This window comes from Urocitellus parryii, chromosome 6 (genome assembly GCF_045843805.1).
Source record: "Urocitellus parryii isolate mUroPar1 chromosome 6, mUroPar1.hap1, whole genome shotgun sequence".
In the NCBI taxonomy this organism is placed as follows: domain Eukaryota; kingdom Metazoa; phylum Chordata; class Mammalia; order Rodentia; family Sciuridae; genus Urocitellus; species Urocitellus parryii.
In genome coordinates this window covers 161,651,685-161,676,976 of record NC_135536.1, presented here as the reverse complement: position 1 = coordinate 161,676,976, position 25,292 = coordinate 161,651,685, and the positions used below count along the sequence as shown (strand labels likewise).

Genomic DNA, 25,292 nt, shown 5'->3' with positions numbered 1-25,292 from the left:
CTGGTATGATGATGATGGAGGCAATAAAAACAAAATCTTGGAAAATAAAAAGCAAGTAGACAAATAGTAACTAAGGAGAGGAATATGAACTCTAATACCTGAAAGGCACAATATCACAAAATAAACTAATTTCTTACCAAGAAACATCAGAAGAGCTTAGAATATAAGGTATCTGGTAGCTCTGACAGTCAAGTTGGGACTACAAACAAGAGAACTGGGAAGAATTTATCAATAAGGAATATCTATGATTGAATCCCTGCCTTAGGCTTGCAGCAGAAAACACGAGGTTTACTCTTTTGAAAGGCTGAACCACATAGGCCCCAAATTAATTAGTGCATATCAGGTACAGCTGGAGGCAGGTATCAAGCGCTCTACTGAAAAGAGTTCACATAAAAGCTTGCAAAAAGAAAGATTAAAACTTCAGCCCCGTCACTTCTTCTGTAACCAGAAAACTGGCTATTACTCTGTCAGAACTAAGAAAATAGAATGTTGTGTTGGAGCAAAACCTAAGAGATTCCTCAACAAAAAAACCTGATCACACAACTGCCTTGAGGTCATCAAGACCTTCCTTCACACACAATGCTTGACAGTGGCTTTTAAGTGGCTCATTCCTAAATATGAAATCAGAGGACCAGTAGAAGATAGCTGAGAGAATTTGCCAACATGTCATGGGGTCCACAGCAAACAAACGAAAAACACAAAATAGAAGGGGAATCATCAGATAAGAACAAAGAACAAACCATAATATCCTAAGAAAGATAAGCAAAAATATTGAATAATTGAGACAAAAGCAAGATTGTATTAAAAAGGAAAAAAAAGTAGTAATCAGAGTTGGTCCTTCAAAAACTAAAACTATGAAAACTAAAATTATAAATTCATCAAAAGTAGATGATTTGTGAGAGAATATTGAAAAAAATTCTTCATAAAGTACAGCAAAAGTAAACAAGTATTTTTAAAAAGAGAAAAAGTAATTTTTCAGGAAGATACAGTGAATTGAAGCAGATGAGTTAATATCTAATTCACAGAAATAGAAACAAAGTAATAGGAATAGAGAAAATATGAAGAAGTTACTACACATTGTCTAATTTCCCCAAAACTGAAGCACACAAATTTCCAAACTGAAAATGCAAAATGAGTATTCAACATTAAGAATGAAAAGGAAAAAAAAATCTCAAGATGCTTTTGTTAACAATAATCTAAATATGAAATTAAGAGCTTCCTTCCACAAAAACTAAGAGTCTTGCATAATAGCAAGACTAGAATCCAGATAATAAGAGAATAAGTTTCTTCAAAAACCTAAGGGATGGGGCTGGGGATGTGGCTCAAGCGGTAGCGCGCTCGCCTGGCATGCGTGCGGCCCGGGTTCGATCCTCAGCGCCACATACCAACAAAGATGTTGTGTCCGCGGAGAACTAAAATAAATAAATAAATAAATAAATTCTCTCTCTCTCTCTCTCTCTCTCTCTCTCTCTCTCCCCCCCCTCTTTAAAAAAAAAAAAAAAAAGAAAAACCTAAGGGAAAATGCTTTCCAGTCTCACATGTATCAAATAAAGAGTAAAACAAGAAAGAAAAACACATAAGAACCAGGAAACAGAGAATCTGATACTGGAGAGAGGTAAAGGGACTCCCAAGGTGAAAGTGAGGTAAAGTCCAGGGATGAGAGCTATGCAGCAGATCTAGTTGAGACTAGACTGGAAAATGCCAGGTGGCATATCTCCACAAAAAACAATAGACTAGCAAGTGACCTAATTTGTTTGCCTTATGACTACAAAATTCTACATAATTCTACTGCAAAGAAGGGAAAAACAGGGGCTGGGGTTGTGGCTCTGCGGTAGAGCACTCGCCTAGCACATGCGAGGCCCTGGGTGCAATCCTCAGCACCACATAAAAACAAATAAACAAAATAAAGGTATTGTGTACAACTAAAAAATAAATATTAAAAAAAGGAAAAATGGAAATCCCTATTCTGCTTTACTGCCACACACAGGTTTCTTCCCTCCAACTTCCCTATATTACAACTTGTAAGAGTTGAAACTTATTATAGACTTGCCATGAGATATAATCATGTACTTTTTATAAAGCTTGGTTTCCTTCAAGCTAATGGTTCGTTTTTTCAACTGGTTATTTAAATTAGCTTCAGAATACTTTGACAAAAATAAAGACTTAATTGAAAAAGCCATTAGTATATGTTTTAATATTTTATGCAAATATGTATTTAATTTAAGGTGTTTTTTTCCCTCTTTGAAATGCTGGGGATTGTTTTCAGAGGCACTTTACCACTAGAGTACATCCCCAGCCCTTTTTATTTATTTATTTTTTATTATTTACTTTTAAGTTTTTATATATGCAATTTTTTTTTTAAGTACTAGAGATTGAACCCTCATGCATGTTAAGCAAGTACTGTATCACTGAGCTACAACCCCAGGCCTTTTTTAAATTTTGAGACAGGGTCTATCTGAGTTGCTGTGACTGGCCTCCAACTAGCTATCCTCCTGCCTCAGCTGGGATTACAGGTGTGTACCACCACACCAGACAGTTCTACTTAGCAGTCTCTGCCAAGTTACATTTATTTGTACCTACAATGTATTATGTTTATTTCACTACACACTTACTAGGAATAATATATTTTTAACCCTTTCAAAAATTAAAAGAGAACAAATTTACCATGTACTCATTTTCATTTGAATTTTTCTATTGCTTATGCTATATTAAATACCTGTGACTTTTGAACATTTTTCTATTGGGCTATTAACTTGTATTTCTGTAGTTTTGAATCTGGTAAACTTCTTCATAAAGATATATATCCTTTTGTCATATTTTTGACAAGTATTTTTCAGTTTTAATTCTTAATGTGTCAAAGCTTTGTTTTTCTTTTCTTATATTTGTACTTTAAAAATCCTCCCTCAGCTTAAGGACAGTTAAATGTTAACCTATGTTTTCTTCCGCCTCATTCTGGCTGTCTGTGTCTCTGTCTCTGCCTGTGCGTGTGCGCACATCTCTCTCTCTCTCTCTCTCTCTCTCTCTCTCTCTCTCTCTCTCTCTCTTTCTCTCTCTCTCTTTCTCTCTCAGGTGGTGCTATAGTCTTATTAAAAGCATGAGAAAGCAACAGGGAGACCTCAGGAATACAAAGATAGCTTAAAATAACTTTTCACATATCTTTTAATTATAAATATTTCAACATGTTAGTATGCTTCCTTAAATATTTGTACTACATGGGTCATAACAGAAGTAATGTAACACTTTCAGGAAGGTATGCTCATATAGCTTAAATTTTGAAGTTTTTACTCACTTGTGGTCATGATGTTAGGAGGGCAAGAGGGTATTCCATGATCTACTGCCCATCTGTAGGCTCCTTCTCCAACTAAAAAGCTAACAACAGAAAAACATATTCTTTTAAAAACTCATAGTGTCATCGTCTATATATTATAAAGTAATACTGTGTGCTAACTGAAAAAAATCTTGCATGTTAATCTAGTTCTTGATATAGTTCAAAATAATAATATGGCTATATGTTCAAATTTCTTTTAAACTTTTGCTCATTTGCAATAATTAACAAGAAAAAACAGAAAAAAATCAACATAATAAAATTTAAAATAGTTGACTTTCCAGTAAAAAATATGAAGATTTATCTTGGATCACCATGGTTCTGAGTTTACTTCACAAGATCTATTTAATCAGGTTAAGAGTCTAAGATTAAGAAAATCTTCAAATTTGGTATTCTTGCTAGTAGAATACCAAGACACACCCCAAATAAGGAGACACATCTTGTGATGCCAAAACACAATGAGATAAGCTTATATTTGTAAATCTTGATGCAACAAAAATACAGAACCCACAGAATCATTTTTTCTGTGGTGAGTACAGTACTGTTGTCCCAAAACTACTTTTGCAAGTTTTAACCTAACAAAGTGACTAATATGTTACTACTAGATTACTGTGAAAGATTCATTTTCAAAATTTCAAACAGCATGCAAGATAATTATCCCATTCCCCAAGAAATTTGGCTAAGCAAATAGCAATAGCAAGCAGTAAGCATAATAATTAATCATTTCTTCTTCCATAACCAATTTATTAAAGATCTCAGTCAGCTAATAATGGATTCCTTGAACTTGTACCTGCTTGTTAATTCCTCATTTTCTATATTTTATTTCTATTCTTCTAATCATTTCAACACTAAAAACTCAGAGTAACACATATTGAAGTATTTTTAATATTTTTTTAGTTGTTGATAGACCTTTATTTTATTTATATGGGGCGGTAAGAATAGACCCCAGTGCCTCATACATGCCAAGCAAGTACACTACTACTGAGCCACAGCCACAGCCACAGCCACAGCCCACACATATTAAAGTTTTAAGATCTACTTGTTTATAAGACCCCTAACAGACTGGAACAAAAAAACTAAGTAGACACTCAGAACATATCCAGATGTTTCCAATGACAAACCAGTTAATCCCAGTAACTGTTTTCTAATATATATAAAGGTAGGCATGAAGTTTACAGCATCAAAAAAAGAAAAGAGAGCCAACAAGGATATTTTGTACCTCTACCTCTTCAAGTTTTGATTTTTAATTAAAAATTCCAAAGGATTCTGAGAATAGAAAAGTTTTTCTCCTATTCTTACACCAAATGAAGACTGCTACAAAGAAAAACAATCAAATAAAATTCAAATGTTGAAATAAGAACTTAGATATAAATTTAAGCTGTTCTGATAGCATTTTTAGCATCTTCTTCTTCTAGGATTGATAAAAGAAATAACTTCTGTTAATGTGAAGATGTAAAAGAGATGCTGAAATAGTAAACTAAGTGATCTATATGGCAGTCCAGAGTTGAATCTGGTAGTCTTACTACTCCTATTGGTCCTTTTAAGTTCAATCCCAAAACCTCGAATCAGTGGCATTTTATAAAATATTTTTTTCATTTATTCATCATTACAAGGTTTGACAAATAAATTTGCTACAATAAACTATGCAAAAATAAAAAATAAAAATGCTTCTCCACAGTGCACTCACCTACCCAGTACTCCCAATCTTCCTCATCCTGCTTTCCATATTTTTCTAACATACTATATAATTAGTAATTGACATAGCATATTCATCCGTTTATTTCTGTCTCCCTCTTATATACTATAATCTTCATGAAGATAGAGACCTGTTTTTCATCAATAAATCTCAATCTAGAACAGTGTCTGAAGCATATTAAGCATTAAGTAAACATTGGAAAGGTATTAAATAATCAACTAGAAAACAGCACTTTCCTTATGTTACACCCATCTTAATTTACATCAAAGTAGGTCTAAAGTGTTATCAAACAAAGCTGCACCAATCAGCTGAGATCAGCACTAAGGTAGGATGATTAAAACTCTCAATAAGCTGAGTGAAAATACTGCTGCAAATGCTTACTGAGCAAAACACCTGAAATGGGCTACCTGGGCAGTGATGTGAATGACAATGTTATGAAAAGAAACCACCCATTTCAAAGCACCATGATTCTATAATTGCTAAAAAAAAAAGTGTAATTAAGTGACTCAAAAAGCTCTCAAGGATCCTCTGGGACCCCAATGATCAAAGTGGTTATTCTAGATAAGAAAAAACATAGGAGAAAAAAACAGCTATTTCTTTGAACTTAAAAACTGATTTTTATTTTACCTATCATTTCTTTGTTTATCATAAACATATGAAATTGAAGAAAGACAAATTAGACTATTGATTAGTCAAAGCTGATAGACAGAAAGTGCAAACAATAAATTAAATAATAAAAAATTGACTTCTAACTTTTTATTATAGAAATTTTCAAAATATATAATTGCTATGGTCTGGATGTTTATGTCCACCCCCGCAAAAAATCATATTTTAAAACCCTAACCCCCAAAGTTTTAGGAGGGAATCAGGAGGTGAGTCTTTCGAGCAGGTAATTAGGTCAAGAAGGCAAAGCCCTTGTGAATGGAGTTAAAAGTCCCAGAGAGCTACCTCTATAAGGACTCAGCAAGGAGGACTCAGCAAGTGACATTAGCCCTCACAAAATACAAACCAAATCTGCTGGTTTCTTCATCTTGGACTTCTCAGACTTCAAAAATATGAGAAATAAATTTTTGTTATTTATAAGCTATCCAGACTATGGTATCTTGTTATACCAGCCCAAATTGATTAAGGCAACAATAGTACAGAGAATAGCATGATAACCCCAATAGATCATCAATTTTCTTTAATAATTATTAATACATTGCTAATCTTACTCATGAATATGTCAAGATTTTGGAAGCAAATCCCAACATTATAAAATTTCAACTATAAATATCTTAATATGCATCTCTAAAAATAACTTTTTAAAATATTTTTTAGTTGTAGATGGACACAATGCCTTTCTCTCTCCTTCCTTCCTTCCTTCCTTCCTTCCTTCCTTCCTCCCTCCCTCCCTCCCTCCCTCCCTCCCTTCCTCCCTCCCTTCCTCCCATGTGGTGCTGAGGATCGAACCCAGTGCCTCACACTTGCAAGGCAAGCACTCTGCCACTGAGCTACAGCCCCAGCTCCCAAAAATGACTTTCTAAGAATATTAAAATATATATATTTAACACTTAAAATTTAAATACAAAAAATAAAATCAAAAAATATTTAGTGTTTACATTTCCCTACTTGCCTTATAAAAGTTTGCTATTATTATTTGGGTTTTTTAAACTATTTAGTTGAATTACGATCCCATGAAGTCTATACTTTCTGATTAATTCACAGTTGGTATATGTTTCTTTTAACCTTTAGGTTTTTAAATTTTATTTTCACACTCATATAACCAAAGTACTATAAATCTGAATGAATTTATGAACTATAATAGATAAAATAGAATTTAAAATAAACAATATTATATTTGCCTCTCAAAAAAATTGAATGTCTAATGAGCACTTCAGATTCAGATCCTATTCATACTAAACATAAAACAAAAACAGTTGTCTAGCTTTCTTGTTTCATCAAAAAAAAACACATAATTTCCATAATTTATATTAGAAGCCAATGAATTTTTCTAGAGGACCAGGTAGCCAATAGTTTAGGTTTTGTGAGTCAGAATGTTTCTGTTCCAACAATTTTGTCTTGACAATAAATCAGTATGGCTATGTTCCAATAAAATTTATTTACAAAACAGCAGACTCAACTTGGCCCACAGGTTATATAGGCTTCCAATCCCTGATCTATATGGTAATGGCTACCAAAGTTGCATTCCAATCATAAGAGGGGCAAGGATTCAAGATTAAGTAAAATAAAGAAACAAGGAGATTTGAGAGTTTATGATGACAATGCCACCAACTTTATTAAGATATCAAGCATTTCAGTAGTCTGACCAAACACCACTATTTACATAGTGCAACATATAATGATGCCAAGAGAAGAATGAATGCAATGAACTGTTCAATGAACCTATGATCCTGCTGAATGTTTTTACAATTTTAGACACAGACCAAACATATACCTTCTGCCTTGTCCAATTACCTATATAAATAAATTAATATCTTACATAAAGACTTCTTAGAAAACATCCACTGTTTTCTTGCCACCCCATAGAAGAGTCTGCTTCTTCAACAGAAGATGCATGGCTTTTAACTTCTTCCCTTTTTTTCAATACTAAGAATTAAATTAAACCCAAGAAGAATTAAACCCAAAGGCATCCTATCACTGAGCTACCCAGTACTTCTGTTTGTTTGAAGACAAAGTCTCACTAAACTGCCCAGAATGGCCTCAAACTTACAATCCTTCTGCCTCAGCCTTCTGAGTTGCTGGGAATATAGGCATGTAATACCATGCCCTGCTTTCCATCTGCCTTTAATAGTTTTTCTACCTTCATGCATGAACAATATATATTTGCTGAATGAGTGAATGGATAAATAAATGAATAACTGACTGGGTGTAAACATTTATTTCTAACATGATATGAATGAACTCCACAAATTTCCAACAATATAATGTGGGCAAGTCTAGGCATTCATGTTCTTTAACTGCAAAATGTGTGAAATCTACATAAATTGTAAAAATTTTTATGAGATGATGCATGCAGATCACATGAAATGGTGCCTGCTACAATATTCCAATACAATAAATGTTTAACTATTATTATTATAAGTTCAAAGTTAAACCATGATGTTTGGTCATGTTGATTTAGGATATTCAAAGAATTTGTTTTTAAACTACTAGAGTTATATAGCAAACTTCAAGATATTTGAGAGGTTTCTACTTCTCAACAAACTGAATAACAGGAAAGAATTTTACCTTCCTGTCTGAACCAATGAATAAAACAACAGACAAAATATAGAAAGCAAGAGCTGTTAGACATTGGATATGAGGCAACAGAGGATTGTCATCTTTGAAAAAAATACCATAAACTTCACCTTACTGCACTCATAGGGTTCGCTTTCATTCCTGTGAGCAGTTTCCAGGCCATAGCACAGGAGCAAAGCAGTCTCTGAGTTAAAGAGACAGAATGGACAACCAGACAGGCCAAAGAGGTCAAAATTCTCAGGACAGAGTAGCAGAAAAAAAGCTGCATAGGGAAAAGATTCCAGAGATCTGCAGAGTACTCTTCCAATTTTCAAGTGCCTGAGGTTGGTGCATGTGAAAAAGTAAATTACCCAAAGCCTTGAAACAAATAATCTGATTATTCTAAAAGAAACAATCCCTAAATTTGCACAGGGCCAGGAACAGCTTTGGCTGCCACCAGCAAGAGTAAAAAGCCTCATTCTAGCTACATCAGTTCTATTACTCCAAAGGATTTGCCTCAATTGTAAAGCAAAATTAACTCAAGGTTAAACACTTCTTCTCCATGCAACAAAGTTTAAAGTAAGATCTGAAAGGCTCAAACTGTTTTAAATAATTTAACCACATCCTAGTATAAAATTCAAGAATATTTGTTAAAATACAAAAATATTCAGCACCAAAAAAAGTAAAACTCACAATATTTGAAATTTACTAAAAAATTACCAAGCACACAAAAAAGCAGAAAAATGTGAACTATAAAAAGGAGAAAAATCACTTAATTGAAAGCAAGCCAGAAATAACAAAGATAATAGAATCAACAAACATATTAAAACAATTATTATAACTCTATTCATATATTCAAGAAGGTAGAAGAAAGATTAAACATGTTAAGTAGACAAATGGAAGACATTGCTCAAAAAATGCAAATCAAACTTCTGGAGATTAAAAACTATAATGTCAGAATTAAATACTAAATTGAATGAGATTTGCAAATAATTAGATATTGCAGAAAAATAATCAGTAACCTTGGAAACTTCAAAATGAAACAAAAGGAACAAAAAAGAATGAAAAAAGTAAAGAAATCATCAAAGGTCTGTAAAACTATTACAGATATAGATGCTACTCAACTTACAATGGGGTTATGCCCCAGTAAACCCATTATAATTGAAAATACCTTTAAGTCAAAAATACATTTGATACAGCTAATCTACAGAACATCATAGCTCAGTAACATAGTATTAGCAACTGCAGAGCAGTGATTATTTACCTTTACTAGTCAGGTGGCTAACTGGATGCCAAGGCCCACTGCAGACAAAAGTATGGTTTCGACTGAATACAAATTGCTGACACATCATTGTAAAATCAAAACATTCTAAGTTGAACCATAGTAAATTGGGGGTATGTCTGTAAACATATAATCAGAGTCCTAAAGGATGGGGGTAACAAAAAAATATACTTGATAGAATAATGACTTAAATTTCTCCAAATCTGATGAAATACATAACTCTATACATCCAAGGAGCAGAAAACCAAACCAAAGAATTACAAGAAAACTATAAACCAAGATCACACATAAACATAATATACAAATTCTCCACAAATTAGTAAATTACAACCAGGAACATAAAAATGATAATACATTATAACCAAGTAGAGTTTATTCCACTAATACAACTACTGCTTTTAACAGTTAAAAATCAGTCAATCGTTATATTGACTAAATAAGAAAAATTGTTAGATCATCTTAATAGATGCAGAAAAGCACTTGAAAAAGTAAGACACATTAAAAACTCTCAGCATACTTAAGAAAAAAGAAAACTTTCTCAACATAATAAACAGGATCTATGATAAACCTACAACAACAATCATACCTAATGGTGAAAGATCAAATGTTTCAAATGCTTCTTCCCTAGGATCACATTAAAGGCAAGAATGTTCTCTCTCAAAATTGTATTCTACATTGCACTGAAGGTTCTGGTCAGTGCAATAAAGCAAGAAAAAGAAATTAATTTAAGGACCCTTACAAAGAAAGAAGTAAAACCATCTTTATTCCCAGAAGACATAATATCTATGTAGAAAATTTTATAAAATCTATTAAAATGGTACCATAACATATGATTTTAGCAAACTCCCCAAATGCAACTTCAATATAATAAAATCAATTGTATTCCTATATACTGGCAATGAGGAATGAAAATTAATATTTATTAAATACACATTTACCATAATGTCAAAAAAGAATGAAATATCTCAGTGTAAGTACAGAAAAACTTGTATAAGACATAGACATTGTAAAATATAAAACCCTGTTCAGAGAGGGTAAAAAAGACCTTAATAGATGGGCATGGTGGCACCTGTCTGTAATCCCAATGACTTGGGAAGCTGAAGCAGGAGAACTCCAAATTCAAAGCCAGCCTCAGCAATTAGGCCCAAAGCAACTTAGCAAGACCCTGTCTCAAAATAAAGGGTTGGGGAAGCGACTCAGTGGTTAAGCACTCCTGGGTTCAATCTCTGATACAAAAAAAAAAAAAAAACTTAAAAAATGGATTTATGGGAATCCTAATCAAAATTCCAGCAAGCCATTTAAGGAAATGAGTGAGCTAATCCTAAAATACATGAATTTAAATTTTCTAAAATATATAAAGTGCAAAACATGAAAATAATTTTGAAAACAAAGAATAAAGATGAAGAACTAGGTATGTGACAAAATCAGAGAGCTAGTTACAAGCAGGTATAGCATTATTATATAATCTCATTTTAATGAAGAGATGGCCATCACTTTTTCTCATATATCTTCTCCCTATAAAATATTGAAATGCTAAACATTCCCTTTGACAACTGCCTTATCTTGTTCCCTCTTTCTTGCTTCCCTGAGGTAATCACAGTGACTTTGGTAATATTCTTTCCAAAACTATTTGTACATCTATCTATTGTACATTTATATACTAGTATAAAGAATATATAAGAATGAGAAAAGCTTAAAACCAGGTCAATTGTTACTAGGAACATAACAGAGACAGGTTCAGGATGAGGACGTGAGACACTGGGAAAGATGAGGATTCCTTTAGAAAATTTTCAGTATAAGCAATTTAAAACCCTTTGTTGACATTTCATTAAAAAGTTTAATCATATTATTTTGTAATTTTTAAAGAAAATATATGTTCATCTAAACATATCATCAGCAATTTGATTTTTTTTTAACTCTACAAGGTGGAGATCTACTGCTAGGAACTGAATTGTGTACCCTAATAACCATAGATTGAAGCCCTAATCCCCACTGCAATATGTGGGAATAGGGCTTTGGGGAGATAAATTTTAAAAGATGAGGTCATGAAGGTAGGGCTCTCATGATGAGATTATTGTCCTCATTAGAAGAATAAAATATCTCTTTCTCCCTCCCTGCCTCTCTCAACCTCCACCCCATCTCATTTCAAATGTGAGAACACAGTAAGAAGGCAACCATCTGCAAGCTGAAAAGAAAGCCCTCACCAGAAACCAAACAGGCTGAAACCCTGATCTTGGTATTCCCAGCCTCTAGATTTGTGGCTGCTATTTAAGCCACCCAAATCTATGGTATTTTGTCATGGTATTCCAAACAAATTAATGTTAATAGTAATCAATGTTACTATATATACAAATGTTTTCCTCTTTTTGGTGGGGGAAGGGTGGGTACGGGGAGGGGGGTAACTGGGGATTGAACCCAGAGGCACTTTACCACTGAGCTACATCCCCAGTGCTTTTTATTTTAATCATTTTTATTTTATTTTGTTTTTAGATAGGGTCATGCTAAGTTGCTCAGGATCTCACTAAGCTGTAAAGGCTGGCCTCAAATTTGTGATCTTCCTGCCTCAGTCTTCCATGTTGCTGGGATTACAGGCAGCACAACAATACCCTAGCTTGCCTTTTTCTTTCTTTCTTTCTTTTTTTTTTAATGCCACAGAGTACCTAATAAAATGTCTAGAAAACAATTTATTTTGCCATTGATGGACATTTAGGTTGTTTATAATTTTATATTCCACAAGCAACATTTTATATTATACTTTTTATGTTTAGACTGTATTTTTCTGAGTGATGTAACAAAGGAATTTAATACAATGTTTTTTCACTAGGTAGCCAATTGTTCCAACACAATTTACTGGTTGCACCATTCTTTTTCTCCACAACAATTTGAGATGACACCATTTACACAGATCAAATTCCCTCACATAATGAGAGCTTCTGGATATGTAGTTCTGGCCTACAAATCTTTTTATCTTTTTTTGGTGAGATGCAAGGATAAAAAATTGTTAATGATTAGTGATAGATAACACATTCATGAAAGTTATTTACAACGTTCAATGTACTTTATTCTAAGAATTTCCCCAAAGTTAATTAATTTAGACTCTAAAGTCTACTGTGTCAGATACTTAAGTTTCACAATAAAATGACCCCAAAGTGGCACACTTTAAACTCTGGACTTGAATGTGTAAGAAACTTCTAAAGTTTCATAATATAATGGCCCTACTTGAGGACTTAGTAACAGCAAAACCTCTTGATAATCAAAAACAAAACCAAAAATTAACTTGGATCTTCTCTGCTTTAATCCACAATATTCTATTCCATCTGGAGTTTTATCAAGTATACAAAACATTCCAAGATCACAGAACAAAGTTATCTCAAAGGCATCCTACTGCTGGTGCATAACCAAGAGCCACAACCTTCTGTGGATATAAAAAAAAAAAAAACCTTTACACACTGCATGCACCAAAGACCAAAGCCCAGGGAAAATCAGAATGAACAAAGTGGTTACCAAGGAGGAATCCTGCCAGCTGACAGCTTGCCCTTCTGCCCTTCACACAAAAGTCTGTTTGCAACTGAGACTGGGTTCTTGATTCCTATAAAATAAAATGGGCAGGAAAAAAAAATCAGAAATGTCACCAAGTTTCCTACTCAGTTTTATGTTGTTTCAATAAAAAACTTTTTAAAAACTTGGAAATCATTCTCTTTCAAGGTATTAAATATTGTAATGAAAACTTAGTTATCACAGATAATAAAATTCAAATTTATAAATAGATGAATATCTAGTAGATATAAGAAAAAACAAATATATGATAAATATTCTCATGTTGTATCATAAATTACAGCAGCGAAGATTGAATACAAATATTTAAATAAGGTTTATTTAAATATTTAAATAAAGTTTCTTTTTAATAGATTTCACAACAGAAAAGAACAAAATGAACTGAAAATGTGCATTTACCTACTATCAAAAGTACATAAATGCCCTAGACATTTATTGACCATAAAACCTTTAAGGAATAAATACTATTATAAACAGTTTCAATTTTACCATGGAGACAAATAAAACTAGAAAAAGTTAAGCCAAAATTTTAAAACCTAACCTATAAGAGAGAAAGAATAGAAAGGAAGATCTTCACATTGGGTAAAAATTGACAAGACTGTAACCGAAAACGTGGTTTAGACAGTTTCTGGGAAGTAAAACTGTAAGTAAAAGTGAGATAACAATGTTAATCATACAATAATCTTATCTCAGAGGACAGCTTAGTATTACAAACACTGTCAGGATAACAACAACAATAGCAAATATGATGATGATGATGATGATGATGATGATAGATGCACCAGTATCTAATATACATCAGGTTCAGTGCCAAACTCTTTTGTCAGGTTATTTATTTAACAGATCTCTGAATTCTACTACATAACTATGCTTAGGAATCCTCCCTGATTAATGAGGAAACATTTGTACAAAGGGTTTAAGTTACTGCCCAAGGTCACAGAACTGAGATTTTAACACAGGCAGCTAGTGCTAGAGACCATGCCCTTAACCAGTAATCTATGGATGCTTCTCAATATACTATTAGTAAAATAATAATAATAATCATCAGCAGAATATAAAGAAACTACAAAAAATTAAGACTATCAGATTGACTCAAAATAAAATGAATTGTAGAAATTTAGCTAAATACCAGAAGTTCTGCCATAAATAAAAGATGTATGAAATATCAAAAAAGAAATAGCCCAGATAAGATCTCTATAGCAGTTCTTAAGGCATTAATATATTTCTAGCTAGATCTAATGATTCAATATTGTAAAGACATTAATGATTAACATACAAATTCAAATCTATAAATTCACCATCAAAACTTCAAAAGGACTTCTATGATACATGACAAGCAGACTATTGATCAGGAAAACTATGAAAGAAAAATGAAGAGTTATTCCTCCTGCAAGATATAATTTTTTATTCAAAGTTACTCTAATAAAGAGTGTGGTTTGAGGACTGGGATTGTGGCTCAGTGGTAGAGCACTTGCCTAGGACATGTGAGGCACTGGGTTGCACCCTTGGCAACACATAAAAATAAATAAATAAAAATAAAGGTATGTATCCATCTACAACTAAAAATATTTTTTAAAAGAGTGTGGTTTGTGAAATAGACAAATATATCAATGGAATAGAGTAAAATTAAGTGTGGATTTGGGTAATTAATATATAATATAGAGAGTATTTCAAAACAAGTGGGAAAATAATAAATTATACAGGAGAGGTAAAAAGAACACAAAGTGAAAAGCACAGGAATCAGACTACTTTGTCACTCTACCAGTTTCAGTTTATTACTTCTCAACTGGAATTACACCCTCTGTTGCTTATCTGCAAAAGCGAATATGGGCCCTTTAAATATACTACCCTTGCCAGAGGGCACAGTGGTAGTCATGGTCAGTAGAGGGCAGTGGAGATACATTGTAGTAGGAAAGGGTAGCTTGTTGGGAGGGCTTCTGCAATTTTGTCTCCACTATTTGGCCCTGACAAGGTATTCTATAGTGCTACATGCCCTGGATGCACGGCTTTCTCTAGCTCACCACATGTTTTGTCCAGCTTCTGAGTCCGGACACAGCAGCACACACAGCAGACAGTCCCAGAAAGAATAATACCCTAAACATTGTCCCTGATACCCACAGCCTGTCCTTAGTCCCAGAGGCATATATAACAAATGTTCAATGGGGATAGTTGCCTACTAAGCCAAAAACCCAACCTTTATCCTATATAAATGAGTTTAATTCCAAAGCCTCTTAACTTCAGTGTGCCCATCTACCAGTGTGAGTTCACCTATGCATCACAAGATTAGTTCTGCACACAATGAGTGTGGGCCAGCCCTAGCCTGGGTAATTCATCAACTTCTAGTGGGCTGCAACCATACCTTGAAGGTATTGTTGAACAAGATCCAAACCCAATTCCAAGTTTATCCTTCCTTGAGTATTCTCCCTCTGCCCTAGGACAAACTGAGTTCTCTTTCCATCTTTTTTTTTTTTTTTTTTTTTTTTTTTTTTGGTACTGGTAATTGAACGCAGGGGAGTTTTACCACTGACCTAGATCCCCAGCCCTTTTTATTTTTTACTTTTCTATTTGGGTTGCATGTTACTATAGCATTTTAATTTAAAAATGTGTTTCATTGTGGCATTTTTTCCTTTTCCTTTATTATTTTATTTGCTCTTTTTAGATGTACATGACAATAGAGTATATTTTGACATATTATACATACATGGAGTATAACTTATTCTAACTTGGATCCCATTCTTACAGTTGTACATGATGTGGAGTTTCACTGGTTGTGGGTTAATATATGAACATAGGAAAGTTATGTCATATTCATTCCACTATCTTTCCTATTCCCATCCCCTCTCCTTCCCTTCATTCCCCTTTGTCTAATTAAATGAACTTCTATTCTTCCCTCCCTAACCCATTATTTTGGGTTAGTATCCACATATCAGAGACAACATTCCACCTTTGGGTTTTTGGTATTGGCTTATTTCACTTGGCATGATATTCTCCAGTTCCATCCATTTACCAGCAAATGCCATAATTTCATTCTTATTTATGGCTAAGTAAGATTCCATTGTGTATATATACCGCATTTGCTTTATCCATTCCTCTGTTGAAGAACACCTAGGTTGCTTCCATAGCTTAGCTATTGTGAATTGAGCTGCTATAAACATTGATGTCCAGCCCTTTTTATTTTTTATTTTGAGACAGGATCTTACTAAGTTGCTTAGGGTCTTGTTAATTACTGGGGCTGGCCCCAAACTTTGAATCCTCCTGCCAAGCCTCCTGAGTTACTGGGATTATAAGCATGTGCCATCACACCTAACCCTATTTCCATCTTTATGTAGTGACTTTCCTATTTCTTCTTCTTTTTTTTTTTTTTAGTTTTTTTTTTTTAGTTGTAAATGGACACAATATCTTTGTTTTACTTCTTTGTGTGTGTGTGTGTGTGTGTGTGTGTGTGGTGCTGAGGATCAAACCCAGTGCCTCATGCCTGCGAAGCAAGTACTCAACCACTGAGCTACAACCCCAACCCTTTCCTATCTCTTTTTAGTGACTCTTTATGTTAAATTTCTCTTGCTTAAATTACTGTATGGTTTTTGTCTTATACTTTGACTCATACAGACAATAATCTTAAACAAAATCTTTCTTTGTTCTCAGTTTCCTCACCTGTAAAATAAGGATAAAAGTAATAACTCCAAAAAAGTTACTTTGAGAATTACATAATTAAATATGTGTAGACTCCTACATAATAATGCCTAGTATATTATAGTCACACAATAAGTGATATTTTTGTTATTATTACTGTTGTTCAATAAAGCACATAGGGTCAGTTTTTAATCACTTTAGGAAAAAAGTGAGGTATTTAAGAGGTGAATGAAAAATAAATTATACATACTAAGAAAATATAGGTGACTGTTGCTTAGAAATCATGAGAGAAAACTTAAGAAATGAAAAATACAAAAGCCATAAAGGGTAAAGTAATAAGTTTGACAAATAAAATTTTCAAATTCCAATATGACAAAAAATATGCTGAACAGACCTTTCACAAGGTGAGCCATACAAGACGCATGAACAGGGCTGAGGTTATGACTCAGTGGTAGAGTGCTTGCCTCGAATGTGGAGCAATGTGTTCGATACTCAGCACCACATAAATAAATTTTAAAAATAAAATAAAGGTAATGGGTCCATCTATAACTAAAAATTTTTAAAAAGAGGTATAAACACTGAATTTACACAGAAATATTAATAGCCTTTAAGCACACGTAGTAAAATTCATAATGAATAAAATTAAAACTAATTGAAATATCTTTTCTTACATATTATAACAGTACAAAAGAGAATAAATAATAAGAACAAATAAATAACCAAATTGACCTGACATATATATGGCACTGTGCTCAACAACTGCAGAATACTCATTCTTTTGAAGTTCACATGAAATATTTATCAAAACACACCATGAGCAGGGCCATAAAGCAAGTCTCAAAAACTTTCAAGGAATTGGAAGCATACATATTATTACCTTTGATCACGGTAGAATTAAACTAGAATCCAATAAATAAAGCTAATTAAATTGTCTTTAGGCAAGTAAATTTGATAAGTGATATGAAATAGATATTCCTTGAAAAACATACATGAGAAAAAGTAAATACAGACAATCTTATTAAATGCTAAAGATATTGACTCCCATGTTTAAAACTTCCTGCAAAGAAAATACCACTAATTTGGGATAGTTAACAAATTTTCTAAACAACTAGAAAGAAATCATTCCAATCATACACAAACCCTTTCAAAAAATTTTATAAGGCCAGCCATAACAAACCATTACACATTCAAATACCTGATTTGACAAGGAAATTCTGAGGAAAGGATTGACCTTTCAATAAAGGACAATGAACAATTTGGAAGTCCTTGTGAAAAAAACAATAAATTTTGATCCCCATCTCACATACACAAGTTAATTTGAACTTGATTAGAAAGCTAAACATGAAAGGTAAAAATAATAAAATTACTAAAAGAAAATAAGACTATCATTATAACCACAGGTAGGGAATTTTTCTTAAAATGCCAGAAGAATCAACCACAAAAAGATTAATAACCTAAACTTCATCATAGTTTTAAGACCTATTCACCAAAAGATAGCATCAAGAGAGTGAAAAGGCAAAGCCAAAGGCTGGAAGGAGATATCTATAATATACATATCTGACAACAGATTTGTATCTAAATATTTAAATACTCTGACAAATCAATAAAAGTGATGATACCATACAAATATGCAAAAGATGTGGACACATACTTCAAAACAAGTTCACCTGGCCTATGTAAATGTTGTCAGTACCATGAGTCACCAGGAAAACTCAAACTAAAATAATAATATCAATGCATACATGTCAAAATGCCTGAATTTTTAAAATAACAACAATACAAAATTTGGAAGGATATAAGTAATTGAAATGCTCATACATTTTAAGAGTATGAACTGTAACAACTTGAAAACTGGCACTATCTACTAAAACAAAGAATATATGTACCTAAATTTAGCATTCTAACTCCAGGTATATATCCAAGAGAAATCAGCAAATATTTCTATCAAAACGTGTACATAAGAATATTCATTGCAACTTTATTCAGAACACTGAAAAACTAGAAACGAGAAACTGTTCAAACACTGACTAAAAGAAGAGTGGATAAAATAAGCTGTGGTATATTCATGCAATGAAATACTACTAAGCAATAGAAAAAACTATAGTGACACAAAATGCAAATCAATCTCACAGGCATAATGTTAAGCAAAAAACAAAACCAGACGTACAGTCATTTCATTCCATTCACACCAATTTCAGGAAGGGGAAAATTAGTCCCTGGTGTCTAAAAGCAGAACAGGGGAGGGAAGCACAAGAAGTATGGGCTAAGAAGCATAAAGGGTCCTTCTGGGATTATAGAAATGTCCTACTTCTTAACATGAAAACATCTAATTCCTTGGTAAAGGTGTATACGTTTATTCAGTTGTATGTGGTATATATACGTTTAAATATTCAAGAAGCTGCACAGGTAAAATCTGCACAGGTATATATATTTAAATGAATTACAAAACATTAAATATATCTTTTATGTAAAGGTATGGAAAAAAGTCTCCAAGACATCCTATTGAAAGAAAAAAAAAGTTTTGTAATAATATATACATTTTTTAATTCACAAAATAAAACTATGTCTCTATTATAGAAATATATAGATAAATGCATTGGATCTTCACTGGTTAAACCTGAGGGCAGAAGAGGATAAAAAGAAAGGATTTGGAAGATAAAACGTAAACCTAATTTACATCATTTCTTATGATAAGAATATTTGTGTATTTCAAATGGAAAAATTAATAAGATTATTCTAAATCAAGTTTTAAATATCTGTAATCTCTAGAAGGGATAGAGGATGATGATCTCATTCTTTAACCAAAAACTTGGATACAGGTTGCTTTGCTGTTTTCTTTAAAATCATTCATAGTGAGATTTTATATTTTAAATTCAGTTAAAGAAGAAAAATGTTTGTTTTCAACACTATTTCAAGCAAGAATGGTAAAGAAGACTGGACTATCTTTAAAAGGTATGAAATGGTAATATGCAGAAGTTTTTCAAAAAATAGAGGTAGTATGTCATAATGCCCACATACCACTCAGTGCTCCAACTGCTCCAAAATTTAAGGATTTTCCATCCATTATGCTGGCATCACACTCAATTTCCCCTAAGAGATTTAGGTTAGATCCCATTCCTGCATTTGTAAAAGGAGAATCCTAAAAGACAAAAATTAAAATTAAAATGCCGTTAGTCTTAAAATAGAATTAATGCCAATTTTTTATAAACTTCTAAAAACTAGAAAGTGAGAAAACACTTCCTCACTTATTGTATGATGCCGGTTCTACCCTGATACCAAAACAAGAAAAATGTATGATGAGAAAACTACAGAATAATATATCTTGTAAATATTGACACAAAAATCTCAAACTAAACCCAGCACAGTATCAAAAAGGTATTATCTTATAAAAAAGAAGAATACCGGGAAAGGAAGATTGGTTGAATAGCTGAAAATCAATATAATACCTCATTAACAAAATAAAGGATAAAAAGCATAACCCTATAAAAAAAAGTACCTGACAAAACCCAAAACACTCAATGTACTAGAAATACAAAGTAGCTTCCTTAACATGATAAAGGGAATCTAAGTCCAAAGCTAACATTATGATTAATAGTGAAGACCAACTACTTCCCCTAAAATCAGGAACAAGACAGGATGCTCAATCTCACCACTTCCATTCAACAATATACTGAACAATCCAGTAAGACAATTAGGCAAGAAAATGAAATAAAGGAGGAAGCAAAATTATCTCCATTTGAAGATAACACATTTTTTGTATATAAAAAGTCCTAAGGACTCCATAAAAATACTATTAGAAATAATAAGTTCAGCAAGATTGTAGGATCTAAAATCAATTTATACAAAATTCAAATTGACTTTTATATGGTAGCAATGAACAATCCAAAAATAAAATTAAGAATCAATTTACAACATAAAAGAACTATAAAATAGTTGAGAATAAATTAACAAAAGTAGTATAATTTTTATGCAGCATAAAAATTATAAAACATGACTCTAAAACATGTCAACAAAATTTAATACCTAAATAGAAGTACATCCAATGTACATGGAGCAGAGGATTTATTATTGCTACAATGACAATACTCTTTAAATTGATTTAATTCAACACAATTGCTTATCAAATCCTAGGTGCCATTTTTGTAGAAATTGACAAGCTAATCCTAAAATTCATATAGAAATACAAGGAACCAAGAATTGCTAAAACTATCTTGAAAAGGACAGATCTGTTTCACACTTCTAGGTTTATAACTTACAGTAATCAGTAATAGGTAGACATTTAGACAAATGCAATTGAATTGAGAATCCAGAAATAAGCCCTTCATTTATGGCTAATTCAATAAGAATGAAAAAACAACTCAATAAAAAAAGGAATAGTCATTTAAATAAAGGGTTCTGGTACAACTAGTTATCTATATATAAGAAAATGAAATTGGACCTCTAACTCTGACCATACACAAAAATTAACCTAAAGTGGATCAAAAGTCAAAAATTAAGAGCTAAAACTCTAAAATTCTTAGAGGAAAACTTAAGGACAAGTGTTCATGACCTTGAATTAGGCAATAGTTTCTTAGATATGTAATCAAAAGCACAAGCAACCAAAGAAAAAACTAGATAAATGGAATTTCATCAAAATTAAAAATCGTTTGTATTTCAAAGGAAGTTATAAAAACTGACAAAGTGGGAAAAAAATTACAAGTCATATGTCCAATAAGTGACTTGTATTCAGAATGTATAACAAATCCTTGTCACACAAAAATAAAGAAAACAATATTAAAATGTACAAAGGATATCAATTAACATTTCTCCAAAGATGATATATAAATAACCAGTAGGCACATAAAAAGATGTTCAATGTCATTTGTCTTCATAAAAAGGCAAATAAAACCACAATTAAATACTACTTCATACCCAAAAGAACAACTATAATTAGACAGATAATAACACCTGGAGGCAAGGATGTAGAGAAATGACAATCCTCATATACTGCTGAGGGGAATGTAAAATGATGCAGTCAATTTGGAAAACATCTTGCAGCTCCTCACAAAGTTAAACACAGAGTTACTATTTGACCCAGCAATTGCATGTATACCCAAGAGAAATGAAAACATTTCTACCAAAAAAAAATATATGGGTATTTAAAGCAATTAAATATTATAATAAACGAAACCTGAAAACAACTCAAAAAATGTTCATTAATTGATAAATGAAGAAACAAAACGTGATGTATCTATACAATGGAGTATTAATTAGCACTAAAACATAATGATGCATGATACAATATGGAAGAACCTTACAAAGATTATGCCAAGTGATAGAAGCCAGACAAAACAACCCATGTATTAGATTATTCCATTTAAATGAAATGTTCAGAATAGACAAATTTATAATGTAGATTAATGGTGACCAGGGACTGGAGAGAAGGAAGAATGGAGAATAACTGCTAATGGGTACAATATTTCATTTGGACATGGTGAAAATAAATCAAACTAGATAGTGGTGATGGTTATAAAACTTTGAAAATTTACATTAAACAATTGAACTGTATACTAAAAGAGGGCAAATTTCGAATTTTTTAAAATATTATGAAGAAGAAAAGAATAAGGTAATATGTTGAACAGAACAAAAAGGCCTAGAATTAGAGGTCAGCAACTTATATGAAGTCTAACGAAAAACACTACTTTTTTGTTCCAATACTGTGAATAGTTCTAAAAAATATATACCAAGTCATGTCACTCAAGACCATGTCATACTTGATCTTCAACCAGAGAAGAGTGGGAAAAAACTAATGTAAAATATTACAATAAAAATAAATGTCTTAGAGACATTCGTTCTAAGATTCAATCTTTAGAAAAGAAAGATAGGAAAGTTTGGATTGAACACTCCTTAGGGCACTGAACAGACATAGAGTCTGTTCCAAAATAACAAGTAATATGTTTAATATGCAAAACACTATCTCACATTCCAAAAACTTGGAAGTAATCCAGAAAACTGGGTCCATTCTAAGGTGAGACCAACATAATCTACAAAACCAGGAAATTTTGGATTACCAACAAGCTTCATGAGGCCTTTAAAATAAAGCCTCCAGCAAGAATCCCATTATGTTGGGTTAGCTAGAATCTGCCCTTGTCCCTTACGTTTCCTCTTAGTAATTTTCCATCCACTGACCCCAACTCTGCTCTTTGGCTATCAATTCCCACATGCCCATGCTGAATTCAAAGTTAATCTCTGTCCCTCAGTGCAAAATTCTACAGCAATGGACCTATATCCATTGTAATAAAGTTCCCCCTTAAATAAAGTCTACCTTATCATCTTCATCATCATAATCATAATCATAATCATAATCTTTTTAACAGACATTAGGGAAGTGCAAATTAAAACCACCAGATATCACTCTATAAGCACTAAAATGGCTAAAGTTAAAGAAATGGACCATATTGAGTATTAGCAAGAATATGGAGCAACTTTGACTGTTATACATTGCTAATGGGAATACAAATGCAGTTTAGCCATTTTTGTTAAAGTTAAACATGCATTTACTATAGGCTCAGCAACTCCACTCCTAAGTATTTATCCAAGAGAAATGAAAGCATATGTCTACATTAACACCTGCATTTAAATATTCATTTCAGCTTTATTCATAACATACAAAAACTGGAACAACCCAAACTCCATTAACCAGTAAATGCATAAAAAAATGGGATATTTTAAACAATTGAATACTACTGAGCAAAAAAATGGAACAATTTCTAATATGCCTCAAAATATGGAGGAATCTCAAAAGCATTGTCCTAAGTAAAAGAAGCCAGACATAAAAGACCACAAATTATATGATTCTATTTGAAACAAAATCTAGAAAAAAGCCGACTGACAGTGATAAAAAAGCAGACAGTGGTTGCCAAATGGTTGCTAAGGGGAGAATCACTGTAGACAAGTACAACAAAATTTCTGTGTTGATGAAAATATTAAATATTATGATTGTATTGGTGATTATATGATTATATACATTTGTCAAAACTTATCAAATTATATACCTAAAATTGGTAAATTGCTATAAATTATACCTTCAAGCCAGGCATGGTGGAACACACCTATAATCTCAGCAAACTCAGGAGGCCAAAGCAGGAGAATTCCAAGATTAAGGCCAGCCTGGGCAACTTAGTGAGATCAACTCAAAGTAAAATAAAACGGGGTGGGGATGTAGGGCATGGCCTAGTATTGAGGAAGCCCTGGTTCAATCCTCAGTACTGCAAGGAGAAAAAAAATTAAACTTCAATGAAGCTGATAAAAAAGTAGCATACCAATACTTGATATAAATGAATCACCCTATATAGTAACTTTCCCCTTATAAATAATAGACATAAACTTTTTTAAATAGTCATTTGTTGATTTTCTCATGTGACATTATGTAGAATTAGTATTTAGCCAGCGATCCTTTTAAAATCTGTCAGACATTATTACACTGCTATTCAAACTCTATGTTGATGTTCTATCAGACTTAGAATAAAACCTGATGTCCAAATTTCTAAGGTTTACAGCGTTCCACAATCTGACTTCTCTCTCCCTCTCCCAACTTACTCCCCACCTATTCTTATCCCATACTACACAGGAATCACACTGTTCTTGGTGCATTTCCTGATATTATAATTTTTGTTTTTCTAATCCTCCTCATAGGATATGAGATCCATAAACTCACGAATATGTTTTTTTAGGTATTGCATGTCAATATCTAAAGCAATGCTTGGCACCTGGTAGACACTCAAGAAATATTTGCAGAATAATTGAATAAAAGTTAATCACAATTAGGTACAAATAGAATTATTTATTATTGTGAACTAAAACCCCAAAAGCAAATGATACCAATTCTTACAAGATACTCCTACAGAGAAATGCCAGGAAAATACAAAGGAATGTTAACAATTTAATCTTCTCTTGATCAAAACAAGAGAAATGAAATAAATTCATGCCATAGCGTTTCTAAAAGATGGCATTTTAAAAGCAAAATATATTTTAAGCTTACTCATAACTGTTAAAGGAGACATGCTTTTAAAAAATAAGATCCCTTTGACTGACTAATCTACCAAGGAGAGGAAGGGAAGACCAAGAGGCAAGTCAGGAATCACTCTCCCACCATGACATGGAAACACTTTCCTATTAATAAAATTTGGGAACACCATGCCAAGGCAAAGATCTGTAAAGTATTACTCTTTTACTATAAACCCACAACCTGTATTACCCATTTAATGTCCTTTGCTGAAAGCATAAAACAAAATAAGAACTTTTTGCAAAGTTACAGAGTATACTGTACCTCTGGGGATCTATTATGTAACCTCTATTAACAGCTCTTACAGATGCAAACAATTTAGTTTTCAAATGTTGTACAAAAACTAGACTGGCACATTATAAAGTCATTTTTATATAAAATGATTTATTTGTCCAATTTCCAATTTTCCATTAAAGAGAAGTTAGACATTAACAGGAAATTACTAATATGTTCCTGTTCATACCCTGTCACTCAAGTGTAATTTCAACAAACACATCATTAGATGAATAAAATATAGAAAAATGTGTGATAACATGGCTTC

At 32.5% G+C, this 25,292-nt stretch overlaps 1 protein-coding gene across 5 annotated transcripts in view; it reads right to left on the bottom strand.

The window, feature by feature from the left end:
• Nucleotides 1-25,292, bottom strand: part of Tasp1 (taspase 1) — a 272,346-nt gene that overhangs the window by 214,890 nt on the left and 32,164 nt on the right. For all 5 annotated transcript variants that reach the window (XM_026397660.2, XM_077799754.1, XM_077799755.1 and 2 more), the window contains 3 exons: nucleotides 19,726-19,846; nucleotides 13,027-13,111; nucleotides 3,290-3,369 (listed from right to left, as the gene is read on the bottom strand). In XM_026397660.2, the coding sequence (XP_026253445.2) occupies nucleotides 3,290-3,369; nucleotides 13,027-13,111; nucleotides 19,726-19,846 (286 nt within the window). The remainder of the gene's footprint in view (nucleotides 1-3,289; nucleotides 3,370-13,026; nucleotides 13,112-19,725; nucleotides 19,847-25,292) is intronic.